This window comes from Staurois parvus, unplaced genomic scaffold, assembly GCF_062004578.1.
Source record: "Staurois parvus isolate SC_StPar_1 unplaced genomic scaffold, SC_StPar_1.0 ptg000439l, whole genome shotgun sequence".
NCBI classification, from domain to species: Eukaryota; Metazoa; Chordata; class Amphibia; order Anura; family Ranidae; genus Staurois; species Staurois parvus.
This window is the reverse complement of record NW_028318235.1, coordinates 9,400,672-9,419,133: the sequence shown is the minus strand read 5'-3', so window position 1 is coordinate 9,419,133 and position 18,462 is coordinate 9,400,672. Positions and strand designations below refer to the sequence as shown.

Genomic DNA, 18,462 nt, shown 5'->3' with positions numbered 1-18,462 from the left:
GCCTGCTTTCACAAATTGTTTTGCTCACTCTGTTTATCGGACAGGTGTGCTTTAAGATCATCAGTTATATATCACCTTTAACCTCCATAAAAAAGGATATGCTTAAATGCAACATTTTGCTAGCACCATTTAGTATGATAAACAAATGACAAACAGTGCTGTCATTTAGGAGCGTAGTCTTATCACACAATGAACAGTTACAGAAGAAGAAAAAAAAAAAAAAAAAAAAAGGAGGGAAATGTGTGTTTGTACACATACATGCACACCCTTTTGAGTAGTTTTAACATAGTAAAGTCAAGTAATAACATCAAAACAATGCACCATGTAGAGCACATAATGAAACAAAAACAAAAACACAAGAACATGTCACTATAGAATATACTACACTTAAACCAAACAAGATTTCCAGCGATACTGGTTAAAGGAAACATGCCGAGAGACATACAGGCTTGCCATTATTGACTTCTAAAAAATGCGATTTCGGGTCTTTCATACTAGCACCCGGACACAATATTAACCTCTTCGCGCAGAGAGTATGCAAATATGCAGCTTCTCGGCGGGTAGGCCTCAACGCCGAATGTTTGCGTAAAAAAAATGTAAACAAACCTGTGCCGAGAGCACATGCCTGGCACTTCATAGAAAGCTCCCACTTGCTATTTACGATTGGGAGCTTTCTGATCATGTGATCGCTGTGACAGCCAATCATGGCGGTCCCATGATCATAAATCCTGCCCTGCCTCCTGGCATCATAAATCCCTTAAAGCGTCAGGAGGTGCCGGCATTAAGGGTCCATGCACACTGGCTTTTGTACTAGCATTTAGGAAAGGTTAGCAGTTTTGTATTGCCAAAAAATTACTCAAAAAAGGCAAAACAGAAGGTTTTTTTTCTGTCTCTAAATGCTGACCTTAAAATATGCCTAATGTACATTAACACACAGGATAAGATTGAGCTGCTTCTACAAAACTCCTGTAGAAGCAGCTTTTTTAAGCCGCTGTGCATGAACCTTTAAGGCTGTATTTACATGGCTAGTATCTCTTAAACCACAGGGCGAAAGTAGTGGTCTGGGGGTGTAATGGTTGTGCGCATTAGACACATGAAAGCTGTAGGCAACAACCATCTTGTTCAGGTCCCAAGTATTCTATGCCATTTTGTCAGAACAGAGAAGTGGCCACAATGACCTTTTCCTCTCTGCCCTCCCTCCATCCTTCAGTTTATACAATACACAAACTGTAAACTGTTGCCAGGACCTTGTTATCAAATCCAATGATCAGACACCCTGACCTCTCCATTGCTCAATCCACAATTCCAGCCTGGAAATAAAACAGTCACCCTCCAAGCTTAAGATATCCGGTCGTAAATAGATCAGCTGAAGGGAATAGCCAATCCACATTTCTGCTAGAATAAATAGCAGACAAAACTCAAATTTCAGCATATTTCATAACTCATGAAATACAAACAGTACAGTCATAGGAAGGACATATTTCTCTCCCCAGTTAATTTGTAGGGGGTATCAGAGTGGACTAGGCCTTCACACCCCTCTTATGAGATATGGATATCCGAGACCTGTCATATAATAATCTGCATGGCAGCAAACTGAAAAAGTTAGGTATTCAGAAATATAAAACGTGGTGACCTCCCTGCACCCACCCCTTAAACCGAATGATTGGCCAGATGGTGTCCGTTAACTCCCCTTTGATACCACAGAAAAATGGGAATGCTGGGCCTTTTGATAGGTCTCGTGTACCATCATCGAAGAAACATCTGTTACATTGTGAGAGCTGATGACACCTTTGTAATTGACTGAACTCTGCTAAAACCAAGAACTTTGCAAGTATTTTTTTTTCAAAGCCTTGCTTTTTTATTCGCTTGCTTTCTCAGGCTGCTGGCACCTAGATTGTGGTCTTGCAAGCTGGAAAATCTTTGTTCAGGGTGCAGCGGAGAGCGGCACGGATACGTGAAGGCGCGGTGTGAGATTGGCCAGTTTTTTGTCACAAGTTGGTTAGAAGGGCAAGGGTCAGGCACCGTGTTCATCACAGGAAGTACAGCTGCCTAAACAATGAGTAACACTGCTCCAAAAAGGTCAGTTTGACAGCTTGTGATCATTGCTCCTGAAAGCATGAGCGTGGAGGTTCTCTAGCTTTAAAGTCCCTGGGATAAATAAGAAAATAGTGATGTTTCTCAGACTATCTTAAATTGCATATTGTTGACCATCAGTGGCTTAAAAAAAGGCATTTAAGCTAATTTACCAGGCAACTAGACTTTTCAGAATGAGGTCATTATTGGCGGCCTCTAATTTTCTCATCACAGGTTTTCTTTAGTCTTTTGATTTTTACAGCCCTTTGCAAGAATTAAGAGAAAAACTTTAGTCCCCTGTGTATTGGTTTTGACACCCCCCCCCCCCCCCCCATTTGGTGAGTGCACAGATGTATCAAAGGATGTGTTAAGGCGAATCAGACTTGGCTCTCTGTGCCTAATGCACAAACATTCAAATGCTAATTCAATAAGAAAGTACAAAAGTGGCTACCCTATTAAGTATAGTTATGTGGGATTATAACCTGGCACTTTTAATTTAACTGGAGTGAAATAAACGGTGCAAATTCTAACTGTCTGCACGCAAACAATCATGCATTATTGAACCAATCCTACATTACTACACAGAATACCAGACTATCCGAATAGTCTGGTCAAGAAGTAGAAGAGTGGAAATCTAATGTAACAACTCAAATTCTATTGGGAACGAAGTGGGTAACAGGAAATTGGGGTTTGACCTGAACAGATGCAGTCTACTGAAGCTCTGCACCACTTCAGCATGACAAGTCAGAACAAACCAAACATCCAAAAACCACATGCCCAAGGGGAGCATGCTGCAGTGAACAGTCTAGATTCCTGCTGCTAAAGGAAATCCACCGCTGCCTCACAGTTCAGTACCAGACTAGATCTATACGTATACAGGCCAAGATGGTGCAGACCGGGCATTATGGAGTGTGAAAATTAGCATGGCACGCTCCTCTCCTTTAACTTCATCTGCAGGTAAACACATCGCCTCTCTCTTCCCCAAACCATATACCAGATAGCCTTGCCCTTCCCCCCCCCTGGGTGAGATAAGGAATCTTTTTATAGCACTACTTATGAGACATGACTTCGATGGATGTGGCAATATGTAGAGAACCACATAAAGAGTAGCTCTGCAAAGAAAAGAACAGCCTGAAACCTAAAAGTGGAGACAGCATGGATGCCCAAAATAGCCATGGACTCTCTGGAATCCTGCCTTTCAGGGCTGGAACTCATTTCAGTGCTGGAAGTCCTCTGCTAACAACTACTTTACAATACTATTATATACCTCTGGATGGAAGAAGCATAAATTAGAAGTTGGAAGAGCAGTAACTGCTTTGAAGGTACTACAGAAGTCATAAATGGATCAAACCTGGGGGCCACTGTTCCAAGTGATCTAGAACACACTTTTGGACAAACCACCTACCTCTGACCTTAAAAATTAACAAGAGTCCACAGAGTGCCTGCAAGCAGCACCCGGAAACACTCTGTTGAATATATTTCTTTCACATAAAAGAACATACTCAGGAAAGCCTGACAAATCAGACCTGGGCCCTGCACGTTCCCTAGCAACTGTGCTGGCAATCTTCTGTTTCATAGGAATCACAGCTATACAGGTACTGAAATAGTTGGGCTAATTGGGCACTCAGACAAAGTCAGCATTCTTACTCAGATCACAGAGAGATAAATGGGCCCCAGAGCATCGAGCCAAGCCTCCTTACCCTTGCTCTCCTGATCAAGAATTAACCAATTCATTGCTCTGAGCCCAGATAAACCTGCGAATTGGTATGTAAAGATCTTTGTTACTTCATATTATTGCTGTGCAGATACCCTGTTCTCCCCAAACACCATGACCTGCAGACCTCACGGATTCCTCCCTTTTGCCTCACCCTTCCAATCAAGAACCACTATGCCTCTTACCCACAGGTGGGAACCTAAAGAAACCTTTTCCCTGTACACTTGCCTCTCTGCTTTGAATAAGCGAAAACCGCCTGCAGCTATGCACCTTCTAAATACTGTCCAGTCAACCCAACTTTTCCCCTCCACCATTGGCCAGAAGCGGTTTAGTTTACAGACCTTTGGGCCATATGTGCAGGACGAAACAAGAGACCACTTTCGAAAATTGCTTAAAACAGTTCAGAGACATTGCCACAATGAGACCAGCAGATTGCTGATAGCAGGATGGCTGCCCTCCTGCATCAGTTCCAATGGTTGCTTAATGTTGCACTAGTTCCACACACTGTAGCTATTCTGCATGCATTTGAAACTGGCATTGAAATGTCCACTGAAAAGGTTTATTTGATCCCTAAATTTGGCAACTCTGGGTGGATCAATTCCTTTCACCAGGTTTTGATGATTCTCTAATTGAGCCCTTATCTTCCATCACAAATGTGGACTGAGTCTAGGGCATGTTCAGAGCAGCTGACCTCTCTCACCATCTCGCTTCTCCTTTCTTTTTCCCTTTTCATTTCTACTTTTTACCTTCAGCCACTTGAACATGATTTTCGAGTTATACCCACGCATATTTCATGTTCACAACTCTTAGATTAAATGCAATCATTATGTTTCTTGCTTATTGACTATTAAGTTAAGTTTTAAAGGCTCAGTGCCTCTACTCGTTGCATGTTTATTCAACAGAATACTGACTCTAATACCTTTTGGTTACATTTATTGTTTAGTTACCACCTTTGTACAACCATTGTCTGGAAAACCTAGTATACATGTATGTAGTGTGGTTATAAATTTTTAGTATTTTGTTCCCCAACAATAAAAAGGTTTACTGTACATTAGGTAACTGAGAAATTAGGTTTCTGGCGGCACACACATACATGGGTAGATGAAGTGGTTAATTGGAAAAAGAAAAAAAAAAGAAAAAACAAGCAAATTCAGGGAACTTCCAGTGTTTCTGTAAATATTGAACCGGTTCAATATTTTCTAGTAGTTAGACTATAAACCTATTTAATATTTTTCATGGATCACCATCAAAAGACCAGAGGGTTTTCATAAGCTGGAAGGAATGAAGTATTGTGTAGACTACCCAATAGGGGAAGGTGGGGTGATGAGATCAGGTTACTGGGAGTATTTGACATGGTTTCAGGTATTGTTGCAAAGTGGGATTCAGTATAAGAGGGCCTGAAATTCAGAGTAACCCAAATCAGGTTGTAGATTGGAATTTGTGAACTCAAATATCCAGATAGGACCATATGGGCAACTCAAGGGTTGCATGGAGGTATGCTAAAGGCTCCCATCTGGGCTGTGGTATAGTATTTCTTGAAAATTGCAACACTAAGCCCACCAGACAAATTGCAGCAGTATAGGACATGTGCAGCTAGTCTTGGTATCTGTGCATACTATATAAATTTTAAGAGTTTCCGCTGTTCAAGAATGTGGTTGGGTATGGAGATTTGTAGTCTAAAATATAAATAAGGCTAAAACATTTTCATAGCATGCATTCTGCCAACTTACAATAAGGGGAGCGAATACCAGGTGGTCGCAAGGCTGGACTGATCTCTAAATTAGAGTGGGCGGTTTGTTTTATATAACAAGTTAAAGAAAGTGGTAATATAGATGCCAAAGTAGGGTAAGGTTGAAGGCCAAGTAGAGATGTAACTCATTTGAAATTGATAGAAAGAAGGGTTGAGGGCGAAGGGTAATATTTAGCTCTTTTGTCTTGGTCTCGTTGACCCTGATCCATGAAATAGCTGCAAAATCAAAGCATATGGGATAAGTTGAGAAGGGTGCTGTGGGGGACAGTAAAATGTCAAAGCAAAACAATAGGTTAGCAAGGATCGAGCCTCCAGGGCTAAGATAAAAAGAATCGGGGATAGGGGGGCAACCTTATTTGGTACATAGAAAAATAGAGGGAAGCTGAAGCCTCCATACTGAGGACGACAGCTAGGCACAAGATGCAGCCATCTAGGCTAAAAGGTTCTCCCAAACCCACCACTTTTGGAGGGAAAAAAATTGCTAAGACGAGGTTTTGAAGGCCTTGAAGATGTTGAGAGAAAGCAATATTGCTTACAGGGATCTAGAGCAGGCTAGGGGCTTATACATATAATATGAACTATATAACAAGTGAAAGGTTTCCAAATGCCTGGCAGGCAGTCTACATGGGTCTTATGTATAAGCTGGCTGAGAGAATTATTCAAGAGGCTAGAACTTTGGCTAGAATATTCATGTCTGGGCATTTAAATTAGAACAGATGTGAGGACCTAAGGCTGGTTTGGTAATATGACAATGGTAGTCTTTATGGAAAGCCCTAACACCTATGCTGGCTAACCTGTGTAAAAACAGATGTATATACTTGCCTATTTTCAGCCCACTCCAGCCTGGTCCCATCATCCTGCTCCCTTGTGTCAGCCAGCGGCAGCTGCAGGGGACGGGAGGAAGTGCTGACAATGGCTGGGACATAAAAAAGCCTATGGTGACATCACCACTCCCAGGCATTTATAGCAGTTGTCCAGTCAGGATTTAGGACATACTGCCAGGGAAAGTGTATGATACCTAGCGAATATTAATCTATGACTGAGTGGCTATGTTTATAATTGATATTATGACCAATGATGTGTGACTTGTTTTATTGCAAAGCTTATAAAAGTATCCCTAGTCACTATTTTACTCATACTTCATTTGAGAGATTACTAAGGGAGTAATTTCCACTTTCATTCTGGATGAACCATATGGATACACAGATATGTTTAGGAGGTGTTTTGATGTTTGGCCAAAATTTAAATTACAGCATTTGCACTGCAACCTATTCACTAGAGTGATATTTTGCAATGTGTCAAAAACGTCAGCATACAGCACACCCCCCTAGGAGTAGAACACTCATTTTATGTATACAGCATGCCTTCTATATGAAGAAATGTATTTTTATGCACAACATACAACCTTAACATACAACACGAACCATACAGCTTTACATTGATATGTATATCAGTCCAAATAAAAACGAGAAAAAAAAACGGGAGCTCCTTTCAGCCTTGAAATCCTATATTTTAATTTTTTTGCAGTTTTATTAAATTCTTCTAAAAAAAAAAAAAAAAAAACATTGAGGAAAATGTAAAAATGTAATTGCTTAATATTTTACATACACATTTTTACACTGAAAACAGATTTCAGATATGCTTCCTATTCCTTGATGCAGCTGTAAAATAGAGACGGTTGTACTCACCATACAATCCTTTTTTTGAAGTCTGAGTAACAGAAGTCTTACCTTTGTGTTATACTGCCACCTACAGGAGGACTGAACACTGGCACAAAACAAAAAATCCCAAAATACATCACTGTAGCCCAGGCAGTATAACACCTCTCAACACCAGCATGCTTCACTTTTGGAGCAAAGTACTACTGAGAACATGACCATAAAAACAGGGATAAGATCTGTGTCCCTCAATGGACTCCAAGAAAGATTTTACCAGTGAGTTAAAAAGTCCTATTTATAATCCATTGAGGGACACAAGAAGTCTTTCACCTTCGGGATTCCCAAAAGCAGTCCAACTGAGGGATATGCAACACAGCAAACAAGTGGTGACAGACCCAACAGAGAACTGAAATTTTCCTGTAGCTCAAAAGAGCCAACCCAAGGACCTCACCCCCACAGCTGGCTTCAGATGAGGCCACAACAACCACCAAGCAAATCTTGGAGAACATGTGAATAAAAGACCAGATGTCAACTTTGCAAATCTGGGAAACCATTGCTTGACGCTCAGATAAAGAATCAGTCACAGATCTAGTAAAGTACACCTTAACAAGGGTGGAACCCAATCCTTGGAACCATAAAGTTTGGATGATGGTCTGCTCAAGCCACCTAGAGATGGTGGAAAGAGAAGGCAAAGCATGCTCATTGGGTCCATACGGAATTACAAATAGGGAATCAGCCTTCCTAAAGAAATCAATGCCTGTCAGACAAGTCTCACTGCTCGAATCACATTCAGCAATGGCAGCAAAAAAGTGTTTAGTGAACTGGGGTTGGACAGAAGGATGGGAGGGGAAAACAATGTCCTGATGAGATGACAGGTGGAAATTACCTCAGGAAAGTAGAGGTCCTGGGCCTCAACACTGTCTTGACCCTATGCAGAGCCGAAATAGCTCTTTGAAGAAATAGGTTGCCAGTTCAGACACTCACTTTAGACAAAAGTCATCTGTAGACAAAAGAATACCATCTTGTGGGTGGGAATAGAGAAAAATGGCTCTAATAGATTCAAACAGCAGTTCCTGAAATGCAGAGAGAAACAGACTCCAATCATGGAATCACAGCAGAACATACAAGGGGGGGTTGGCGATCAGGGGGCAGAATGCATGGAAAACCTGGTATATAACCAGGTTCTTTATCAAGGAGACACCATTGTCTCAGAAGCAAGAAAAAGGGTGGAATCCTGGTCCTTGATAGTGCTGAGGGCCAAGCAGTTATAGACACCCAGCTTCAAAAAGGAGAGAATTCATCCTACAAAAAGGAACACCTATGGTGAAAGCTCTAGCACTCATGACAAGTAAGCTTTCCATGTCCAATAAACTTTGCAAGTAGTAGACTTCCTAGCTTTTAGAATCATAGGAATCCCAGAATCAGAGATGCCCCTGTCCCTCAGAATCTGGGCTTCAACAGCCATGCCACAGAAACTTAGAACCATGAAAGCAAGGTGGCAAATCAGGTCTTGGCACAGAAGTTCCTGATGATCTGGCAGAGCCAATTAAGTACTGCCATAGCAGTCTAATCAGGATGGCATACCACATTTACTTGGGTTGGTCCTAAACATTGATGGTCACTGGAATGTCCTCCATCTCGATTTTGAAAAGAAGACGAGAAAGAAGTTTTGAGATTGGGGGAATTCACAACAAGATCCCTGTACCTGAAGACAAACTTGTCCAGTTTGTTTTTGAAACTGGTGGCCAAAAAGGTCCACAACCGTCATCCCCCAAGTGAAACATAGGTATTGAAGACCTCATCCCCCCCCCCAGCCCCCTTTTCCACACTGAATCCAGGCACTGTCAGCTTAGGAAGTCTGCCTGCAAAATTGACCATATCTGGTATGTGCATAGCAGAAAAGCTGCAAATGTGAAATGCTGCCCAGAACAGGATCCAGCCTACCGATCTCAGGTCAGTCTTCTGGTGCTTCCCTGATGGTTTACATACACCACCGCTATGGTGTTGTCAAACTGAACACAAATCAGATAACCTTCCAAACAGAGCGAAGGAACAAAATGTCCATCCACTGACAACACTAGAAGAAAAACTAAGACATGCTAGTAGTGGAAAGGATTATCCTGGAATGCCCAAATGTTTGTTTGCCACTCTAGGTGGCAGCATAACCCAAAAGGTGAACGACTTCCTTTCCTCCCTCAATGGGCAAGAAAGGAATACATATCAGCCCTTTCATCTTCCGATTCTTTAATTAGATATGAAAAAGCACTGTACACAGTTGCATTTCAAACGCTACAATATTTTCTTTCAAAATCTATATCTAAATTGCTTTAAACACCATTCATTAATCACAGGCACCATCTACAGAACTCACAATACTAAATTATGATTCTACGCAACAAGATGGGAGACCAGATTATCATGGAGCACACAACAGGTACAGTGACAGACCATGGGGCTGCAATGGTAAGACTTAAAGCCTACAACAAAATCAAGGCACAGATTCCCTTACTTGAGGGGAGCTGCCTGGAGAGAAGCCTTGATTGGAGACAGGAGAAGTGGGAGATTGGTTGGACGGGGAGCCAGCATTACTGCGGTACTGCTGGAGAGAGGCCTACAGAATAACACAAAGTTAAAAACCACTGGCAAGTTATATATTTATACAAATAACCACTGGGAATTTCCTTTACTATGACAAGCATTTAAGGAAATATACATATTATACATACGCTGTTACCACAGATCTAGAAATCTCTCAGTTCTGGGTATGTGTGGCTGTTTTGTATTCACAGTAAAAAAGAAAATTTTTGAACACAACATTAAAGTGTGTGTATAGCCATTTTTTTGTTTTGGATGGTTTAGGAATGGGATAGAGGGTATCCCCACTGGAATATTTCCCCTTCCTTTTTGTTCTGGGGACAGCTAAAACCTTAGATTTTCACTCACTTTTTCAACATGTAGAAAAATAGGTGTGAATTTCCCCAAATGGCCACCCAACAATAGACAGCAATGAAAACTTAGAAAGAAATCTAAGCCTTACCTATGCCACCCAAAACAAAGGTTTTGCATAGAGATACACTTTAATACTAAATAGTACAATAACGTTACATTTAATTACTACATTTCCAAAACCCTTGCACCATGTTTAAATTGCTTTAAAAGAGACACCTGAAAAATGGCACAAGTTCTGCTTTTGTTGTCAGAACAATGGATGGGTTAACAAATACGCATTAGTAGAAGCTTAAGAGAGAAGTCACATGGTTGCAAATTTCTATGAACGGATGAACAATATAAACGTTTTGGGATGTTCCAGGCAGGATCTAAAGTCTACAACTCTGCAACTGCAGCAAAAATTAAACGGTTTCCAGCTCTTGTCTCAATGAGCAACCTGAAACACTTCTTGCAAAATAGTGTGAAAATATCAGCACTACACTGTATGAAAACTCTGGAAAATGTGTGTTTTTATAAAATTGTTACACATTTATGATTTCTGAGTGTTTCTTTTCAAACATGCCTTTTTTGCTTATTTAAACTTTATCTATTGTACACTTTTTCTAGTAGTCAGGCTACATATGCTAATTATTAACAACTACATAAGCTTATCTATGGGTGATCACTTTTTTGTTCATTGCTTCCAAAATAGACAGAGTGCATCGGTTTAGTGTAAGGTCTTAAATACATTTTACTAAAAAATATTTTGTACTCACAAGTATTTGATGCAAGTGCATATCCCAAAGTCCATAAAATGTAAAGTCTTGTGGATCGGAAGGTACAGATGTCCGACTAACCTAGGTGCTGCCTCAATCGTGCATAATTGTGCCAACTCAAACTAAAAAAGCTAGCTTTCAAATCGTCCTTCCACATTTTGACATATTTTAGTAATCACTCCTAATTACCATAAATTAAAACAATAAATATGTACAAAATATATCTTTACACTTACAATGGGCATACATTAGGTCAATAAAAATCATTACATCCTTTTAAATACTAGGTAACAAAATTCAGAAATCATAGCAGATATTTGCATGAGATTTTTTACTTTTTAGTTATTCAAAAGGATGTAATTATTTTTAGACCTCAAGCACACTAGGCTTAAAAAAAATGCTGCTTTTACAGGCATTTGGCATTTTGTATTTTAGTTCATAAAAGCACCTCTATGCAAACCTACATGTCCTTGTCTATGAACACACAGGTATTTACAGAATTAGAGGAGTGTTTACAGGCTGAGAAAAACCCCACCAAAAAGTGCATTCAGGAGAGAAGCTGAAGAGCAGAAAAAATCCTGAACGTGCATCTAGCGTTAGAGCATTAACGCATTCTAATGGCCATAATAAATCAATATTCTGGCCAATGGAATCCATTAATGCTCAAACACTTGACAAACTTAAATGCACCTAAAATTGTTTGTAATACATGGCTTTTACCGCATTTTTAGAGTGGCTTTTCTCTATCCAGGAGGTCTGCTGTTCAGAGGGGTGTAACAGAAGCCCTGTATGCATGAGGCCCTATTGACTAACATGTTGGAATATGTAACTGAAGTATTTGGGATGTGAATAGACTAAAGGCAAGTTTATTTCATCCGAGTTAGCTCGGATGAAGAAAATATGCACTTGAAATGCATAGGCCATTATGCACGATTGAGGCAGCACCTATGCTGGCTATGAGGATTTGATAGTTGGACATCTGCAAGACTTTGGATTTTATGGACTATGAGCTTACTTACACCAAATACTTATAAGTGCAAAATGTTTTTTTTTTTTGCTTTTTTTTAAGGAGGATCTTACAATATGCCGATGCACTCTGTTTATTTGGCAGTATAATTTAAGAGATTTGCAGTCTGGGAGGATCATCAAGGCTCTCGATCCAACTCCATATTCAGCAGATTTATTTTTAGAGAAAATCTGGAGCCAATTCTGCACTGTATAGACCTAAATGTATTGTTTCACACTTGAGTGCCAATGGTTGTACTTCGGATTTCAGAATTAATTCAGTAACTTCTCACAGTACAAATTATAGTTACTTCAACTGTGGGTAACGAATCAAGAGATTCAAGAGACCACTAATACAACAGACAACTACAGTATATGAAGCAGTTTCAATTGTTCAGTCATTTTAACCACAAGCCTACAGGGCACTTATACCCCCTTCCTGCCCAGGCCAATTTCCAGCTTTCAGCGCTGTTGCACTTTGAATGACAATTGCGCGGTCATGTAACACTGTACCCATATGAAATTTTTAGCATTTTGTGACAGAACTTTATTTTAGTGGTATTTAATCAACTCTGGGTTTTTTATTTTTTCTTAAACCAAAAGCCACTGAAAATTTTTGAAAAAAAGTATTTTTTCTTAGTTTTTGTTATAAAATGTAGTAAATAAGTGATTTTTCTCCTTCACTGATGTGCGCTAATGAGGCTGCAGTGATGAGCACTGATAGGCTGCACTGATGGACACTGATAAGTGGCACTGATGGGCATTGACAGGCATCACTGATATATGGCACTGATAGGCGGCACTGAATGGCAGCACTGACTGGCACTGATGGGTGACACTGAAAGGCAGCTCAGATGGGCACTGATGTGGCATGGATGTGCACTGGAAGGCACAGGCATGTGGCACTGATGAGCACTGACAGCTGGCACTGCTGGGGCTACACTGATCATCAGTACTCTGATGATCAGTGTACATGTCCCCCTCCGCAGAATGCCAATTACCGGCTCTCCTCTCCTAACGAGTTGTCAGCGTGACAGCTCAAGAGGAGAGAAATGGCGATAACCGGCATTTCCCTGTTCACTGTGATTGGAAACAGCTGATCACACGACCGAGCCAACATCTTCGGCTCTTTCCGTGGATCGGTGATCCGCTGCATCCGAGGGACACAGTGCACTGCCGATTGCCGCGCTGCGTGCTCCGGGAGCCGCAAATACGCGGTTAGAATGGGAGGATGTCATATGATGTCCTCCCAGAACGAGAGAACCACCTTGCGTCCATCATATTACTATACGGCGGGCAGGAGGTGGTTAAAGACCAGAATATTTTGTAAATTGTGAACAAATGTGCACTTTACTGGAACTGCTTTTTTTCCCAAGTTTTCCCAAGCAGTCAACCACACAGATCCATAGAGTTAATGAAAAAAGAGTGACCTTCTCCAAGTACTGAAAGTGTACAAAGACTAATATTTTTTCAGTTAAAAAAAAAAAAAAACAAAACCATAAAACCAAAATGATAGTTGTAGGGTTGTGAAATCAAACATCATAAAGCCTATCGCCTTAACACACACACACACACAAAAAAAAAAAAAAAAAAAAAGAACTCTGGTTCTTGCGCACTACCATTCATGAGTCTGAGTACATAAAAACTGGTGTTTAAAATGCATATCCTATTGAAGATGCATTTCCACATTATCAATAATTTTGTGTTCACTGACTAACAGTAAGCTACACTATATTCTGTTCAGGTACACTCTCACAAGTTAAACAATTTACTAGCTCAAAAGCCACCACAGAAAAACTGTATGTGGTAACACAATAAAAAAAAAAAAAAAATACAGATCAACCATATGCAAAATAGAGCCAGAGATTGGAACATTAAGGCTGTTTTCACACCTGTCAGACCCAGCCTGACTACTACACATGCAATAAAGCACATACACAGTATGTTGTAATGCAAAGAAAAAGATAAAGTGTGCTTTCTGTGGCATTGGGTCCTTGGGGAATGAAAAGACCAACACCTGTTAACATGCATTAAAACACACCTATTTTTGGTAGGTGTGAATGGACACTAAAAAGCAATGGGAGAGCACATAGATAGAGCAGACAAAGCTTTCCAAGTCTCCTTAAGTTGACCAAGTACATTGCTCCTAAGACTCAAACATTTTACATTTAACATTACAGAGCCTTGAAAAGGTATTCATGGCCCTTGGAATTTTCCACATTTTGTCATGTTACAACCAAAAACAAATGTATTTTATTGGGATGTTATGTGATAGAGCAACACAAAATGGCACAAAATTGTGAAGTAGAAGCAAAATAAGTGGTTTTAAAGTTTTTAAAAAATAAACATCTGAAAAGTGTGGCATGCATTTTGTATTCAGCCGCCCTGAGTCAATCTGTAGAACCACCTTTCGCTGCAATTACAGTCTTTTTTGGGGATGTCTCTACCAGCTTAGGACATCTATAGACTAAAACTATGCCCATTCTTTGCAAAGAGTGTCTGTGAACAGCAATTTTTAAGTCTTGACACAGATTCTCAATTGGATTTAGGTCTGGACTTTGACTGGGCCATTCTAACACATGGATATGCTTTGATCTAAACTATTTCATTGTAGCTCTGGCTGCAAGTTTAGGGTCGTTGTCCTGCTGGAAGGTGAACCTCCACCCCAGTCTCAGGTATTTTGCAGACTAACAGGTTTTCTTCTAAGATTGCCCTGTATTTGGCTCCATCCATCTTCCCAACAACTCTGACCAGCTTCCCCGTCCCTGCTGAAGAAATGCATCCCCACAACAGGATGCTCCCACCACTATGTTTCACAGTGGGGATTGTGTGTTCAGGGTGATGTGCAGTGTTAGTTGTCCACCACACATTGTGTTTTGCTTTTAGGCCAAAAAGGTCAATTTGCTGTGTCCCCCACATGGCTTCTCAAACTGCAAACAGGAATTCTTACGGCTTTCTTTCTTCTTTCCACTCTTCCACAAAGGCCAGATTTGTGGAGTGCACGACTAATAGTTGTCCTGTGGAAAGATTCCCCCACCTGAGCTGTGGATCTCTGCACCTCCTCCAGAGTTACCCATGGGCCTCTTGGCTGCTTCTCTGATTAATGCTCTCCTTGTCCGGCCTGTCAGTTTAGGTGGGCAGCCATGTCTTGGTAGGTTTGCAGTTGTCCCATACTCTTTCCTTTTTCAGATGATGGATTGAACAGTACTCAGATTTTCAAAGCTTGGGATATTTTTTCTATAACCTAATCCTGCTTTAAACTTATCCACAACTTTATCTCTGACCTGTCTGGTGTGTTCCTTGGTCTTCATGATGCTGTTTGTTCACTAATGTTCTCTAACACACCTCTGAGGGCGTCACAGAACAGATGTATTTAAACTGAAATTAAATTACACACAGGTGGACTCTATTTACTAATTAGGTGACTTCTGAAGGCAACTGGTTTCACCAGATTTTAGTAGGGGGTTTCAGAGTAAAAGGAGGCTGAATACAGATGTATGCCACACTTTTCAGATATTTATTTGTAAAAAAAAGTTTGAAAACCATCATTATCCTTCGACTTCACAATTATGTGCCACTTTGTGTTGGTCTATCACATAAAATCCCCAAAAAATACATTTATGTTTCTGGTTGTAACATTACAAACTGTGGAAAATTTCAAGGGGTAGGAATACTTTTTAAAAGGCACGGATTGCCTAGCTTAGTCTAACTTTTAGCCTCATTTCAAACATAAGCCATTATATACAAAAGGACACTTATTTATACATAAGAGTAGGATAACCTACGCTTCACTTAAGATAAAAAAAAAAAAAACAATATTCACAGTTTACCAGATTATAGTATTGTGTAACATTCCATTTATGGCAGTGGACATCTAAAAGCTGAAGCATCTACCACCTGAGATTACATGTGGATGGAAACAAAAAGCAGCCTGCTGCAGACACCCCTTCAATCTCATTTTCCATTTCCTGTCATTGAAATCAATGTCTTCTGCCCCTAACCACTTCTAATAGATCTCAGAGCTAAAACGATAAGTAAAAATAAAAATCCACGAAAAAAACAAATAAAAATATATTAAATAATATATGAAACAATATCCAAATAAAAGTGCACAAAATAAAAGCCCCAATCCAAGGAATGAAGATATCTTAAATCCAATGTGCTCCAAAGAAATAAATGAAAAATGTGCCGTATGCACAAAACTTCAGTGTATTAACACCATCCGTGATAACCAACATATACTGCAAAACAAGCAGCATGCTCTATTAACCACTTGCCATCCCTCCCACAGTACTTTCACCAGCCACTCTGAGCTGGACTGGGTGAACAATCGATCACTTAACAAGATAAACAGACTGCCATGGTGAATGGATTCCATTCATGAACAGCAGGTTTACTATTGTTGTGCAGTGATTGGTAGTAAGTCAAGCAACAGTTAGTGGTTTAAAACATGCTTGGGGAAAACAGATCTATATGCAGACAAAAAAAAAAAAAAGTTAATGGGAAAAAAAAATAATGGGAAGACTCGATGGACCACTTGGTCTTTTTTTCTGCCATCACCTTTCTATGTATCTATGTATAGGTCTACTTGGTGACCACCATATTTTACCATCAATCACTTCAGGTTTAACGGCAGCAATTAAACGGTAAAAAATAAATAAAAAATGAAATGAGGGTAATGTTTAAAAGAAACCAGAGAAAAACAGCTATTGCTGACCTCTTACTAATTATTAAACTAACCCATGGTCACATTACATAGTTCGTCTGGTTGAAAACAAGACACAAGTCCATCTAGTTAAACCAATAAAAAGCGGAAAAAAAAAAAAAATACAATCCCATATACATAATCCTATACCCAAAGTTGATACAGAGGAAGGCAAAAGCATAATCCAATTTGCTCTGGCAGGGGAAAAAAAATTCCTTTCTGATCCCCCAAGAGGCAATTGGATATTCCCTAGATCAACCTTACCTATAAAATGTTAGTATCTAGTTATATTACGTGCATTTAGAAAAGAATTCAGTGTAACAAAGAACTAGAAAAGCTACAATTTCTGGGGAAATTGTGTGAAGTGTTCTTGCCTCCACCAGTAGTCTTCAACTGGAGTGGGCGGAGTAACTGGGTGGAGTGGCTTGAGTAACTGTTGTGTGGTTGGAGTGACTGGAGTAACTGTGAAAAGGTTGGAGTGGGCAGAGTAACTGTGTAGTGTGTTTGGAGTGAGTAAAGCTAGTAAACATTACACTAACCAATTGATTGATCAAATTTAAAAAGTGGACATGGCAAGCTTGATAGAGTGAGAAATGCATTTCAACTTATATTTATAGTTTTAAAAACTATAAATCCTACAGCGAAGAGCTTTATATTATGAGAATCACAAGACCCAGACCTACATTTTGATGCATAGTATGTGTCTGAAATATTAAAAGGCACAGTCACAGTTTAGAAATTGCCTTCAAATTTGAGGTGGCTAGAGTGGAGTTTCAATGAATGTCAATGGGCGGTGCGAGTTGCAAACAAATGGTCATATTGTGAAAACTGTCAGGACTATGGCTTAGCCGTGGACATTTTTAGCGGCAGCAGGGATAGCTGAACGTTTTGATATAAGATTTGTGTAGGTGGGCTTGAAAAAGAGGGACTGATGGCAGTTTAGAAATCATGTCATGATTTTTCAGCTCACACGATAGCTTTTGTCAGCTCCCACTAGTTTTGAACATTCCGCCATTCATTCCTATGGGACCAATTTCACCACAAACGCTATAATAAGAATATATATGTGAGATAACCGTAAGTGATCTTGCCATGCAAGAACACTTAATAATTGGTGCTGGAGGGGTGTTTCCCATATGGACTGTAAATACAGTCCATATGGGAGCCCATGTGAAAATCCAAGAGGGAGCACAATAAGTGGCATCAGCGGCAGCGCCCTTAGAGCAAAGCTGAAACTTTAAGTAGAAGAAAGAGGCGCCAAATTAAAAGCAGCATTAATAGTGAAGTTTATTAAAAACAAAAAAACACACACAAAATTGGCAACTCACTGAAAAATAGACAAAGACAGGCATGTCAATGTTACGCCCGGATCCCCTATGGGTGGTCGATACTAGTCAGTCTGTGCATAGCCGAGTTGTGGAGGAGGAGGTGTTGCTGACCGCTGCATTAACCAATGTGGAACGCAAGATGGTGCCGGACGGATGTGACATCAGCAGAGGACACAATGATGAAAATTGGCGGTAACGCGTTTCTTCTTCAGACCCACCCAGATGGGAAGAAATATGGTGTCTCGGAACTAAACAACAAAAGCAACAAAAGGGGAAGGACCTATGTCCTGTACTTAAAGATAAAAAAAAATGTACAGGTTATCCCCATTATCTTAATTGTACAGTACAAGACAAAAGGATGTGTAGTCAGACCATGGGGCGTCCCCCAAACAAGGGGTGGGCAACAGCAGCAGAAAACCGCCTCAGAAGGAAAGAGTCAACAGACCTGAAACTCTCATATGACAGTTTGAAGCACCTTGCAGTTGAAGCTCACATTATCAGAAGCGTGTAGATTTGTCTGGCAAA

The 18,462-nt window shown here is 40.2% G+C and overlaps 1 protein-coding gene across 2 annotated transcripts in view; it reads right to left on the bottom strand.

Annotated features, from left to right (window-relative positions):
- The window catches only part of CRTC1 (CREB regulated transcription coactivator 1), a 222,764-nt gene that overhangs the window by 37,330 nt on the left and 166,972 nt on the right, over positions 1–18,462 (bottom strand). Inside the window, exon 11 of one of the 2 annotated variants that reach the window (XM_089687919.1) lies at positions 9,705–9,806. The exons of the other annotated variant lie outside the window; for it this stretch is intronic. Coding sequence (XP_089544045.1) covers positions 9,705–9,806 — 102 coding nt within the window. The remainder of the gene's footprint in view (positions 1–9,704; positions 9,807–18,462) is intronic. 2 annotated transcript variants of the gene reach the window in all.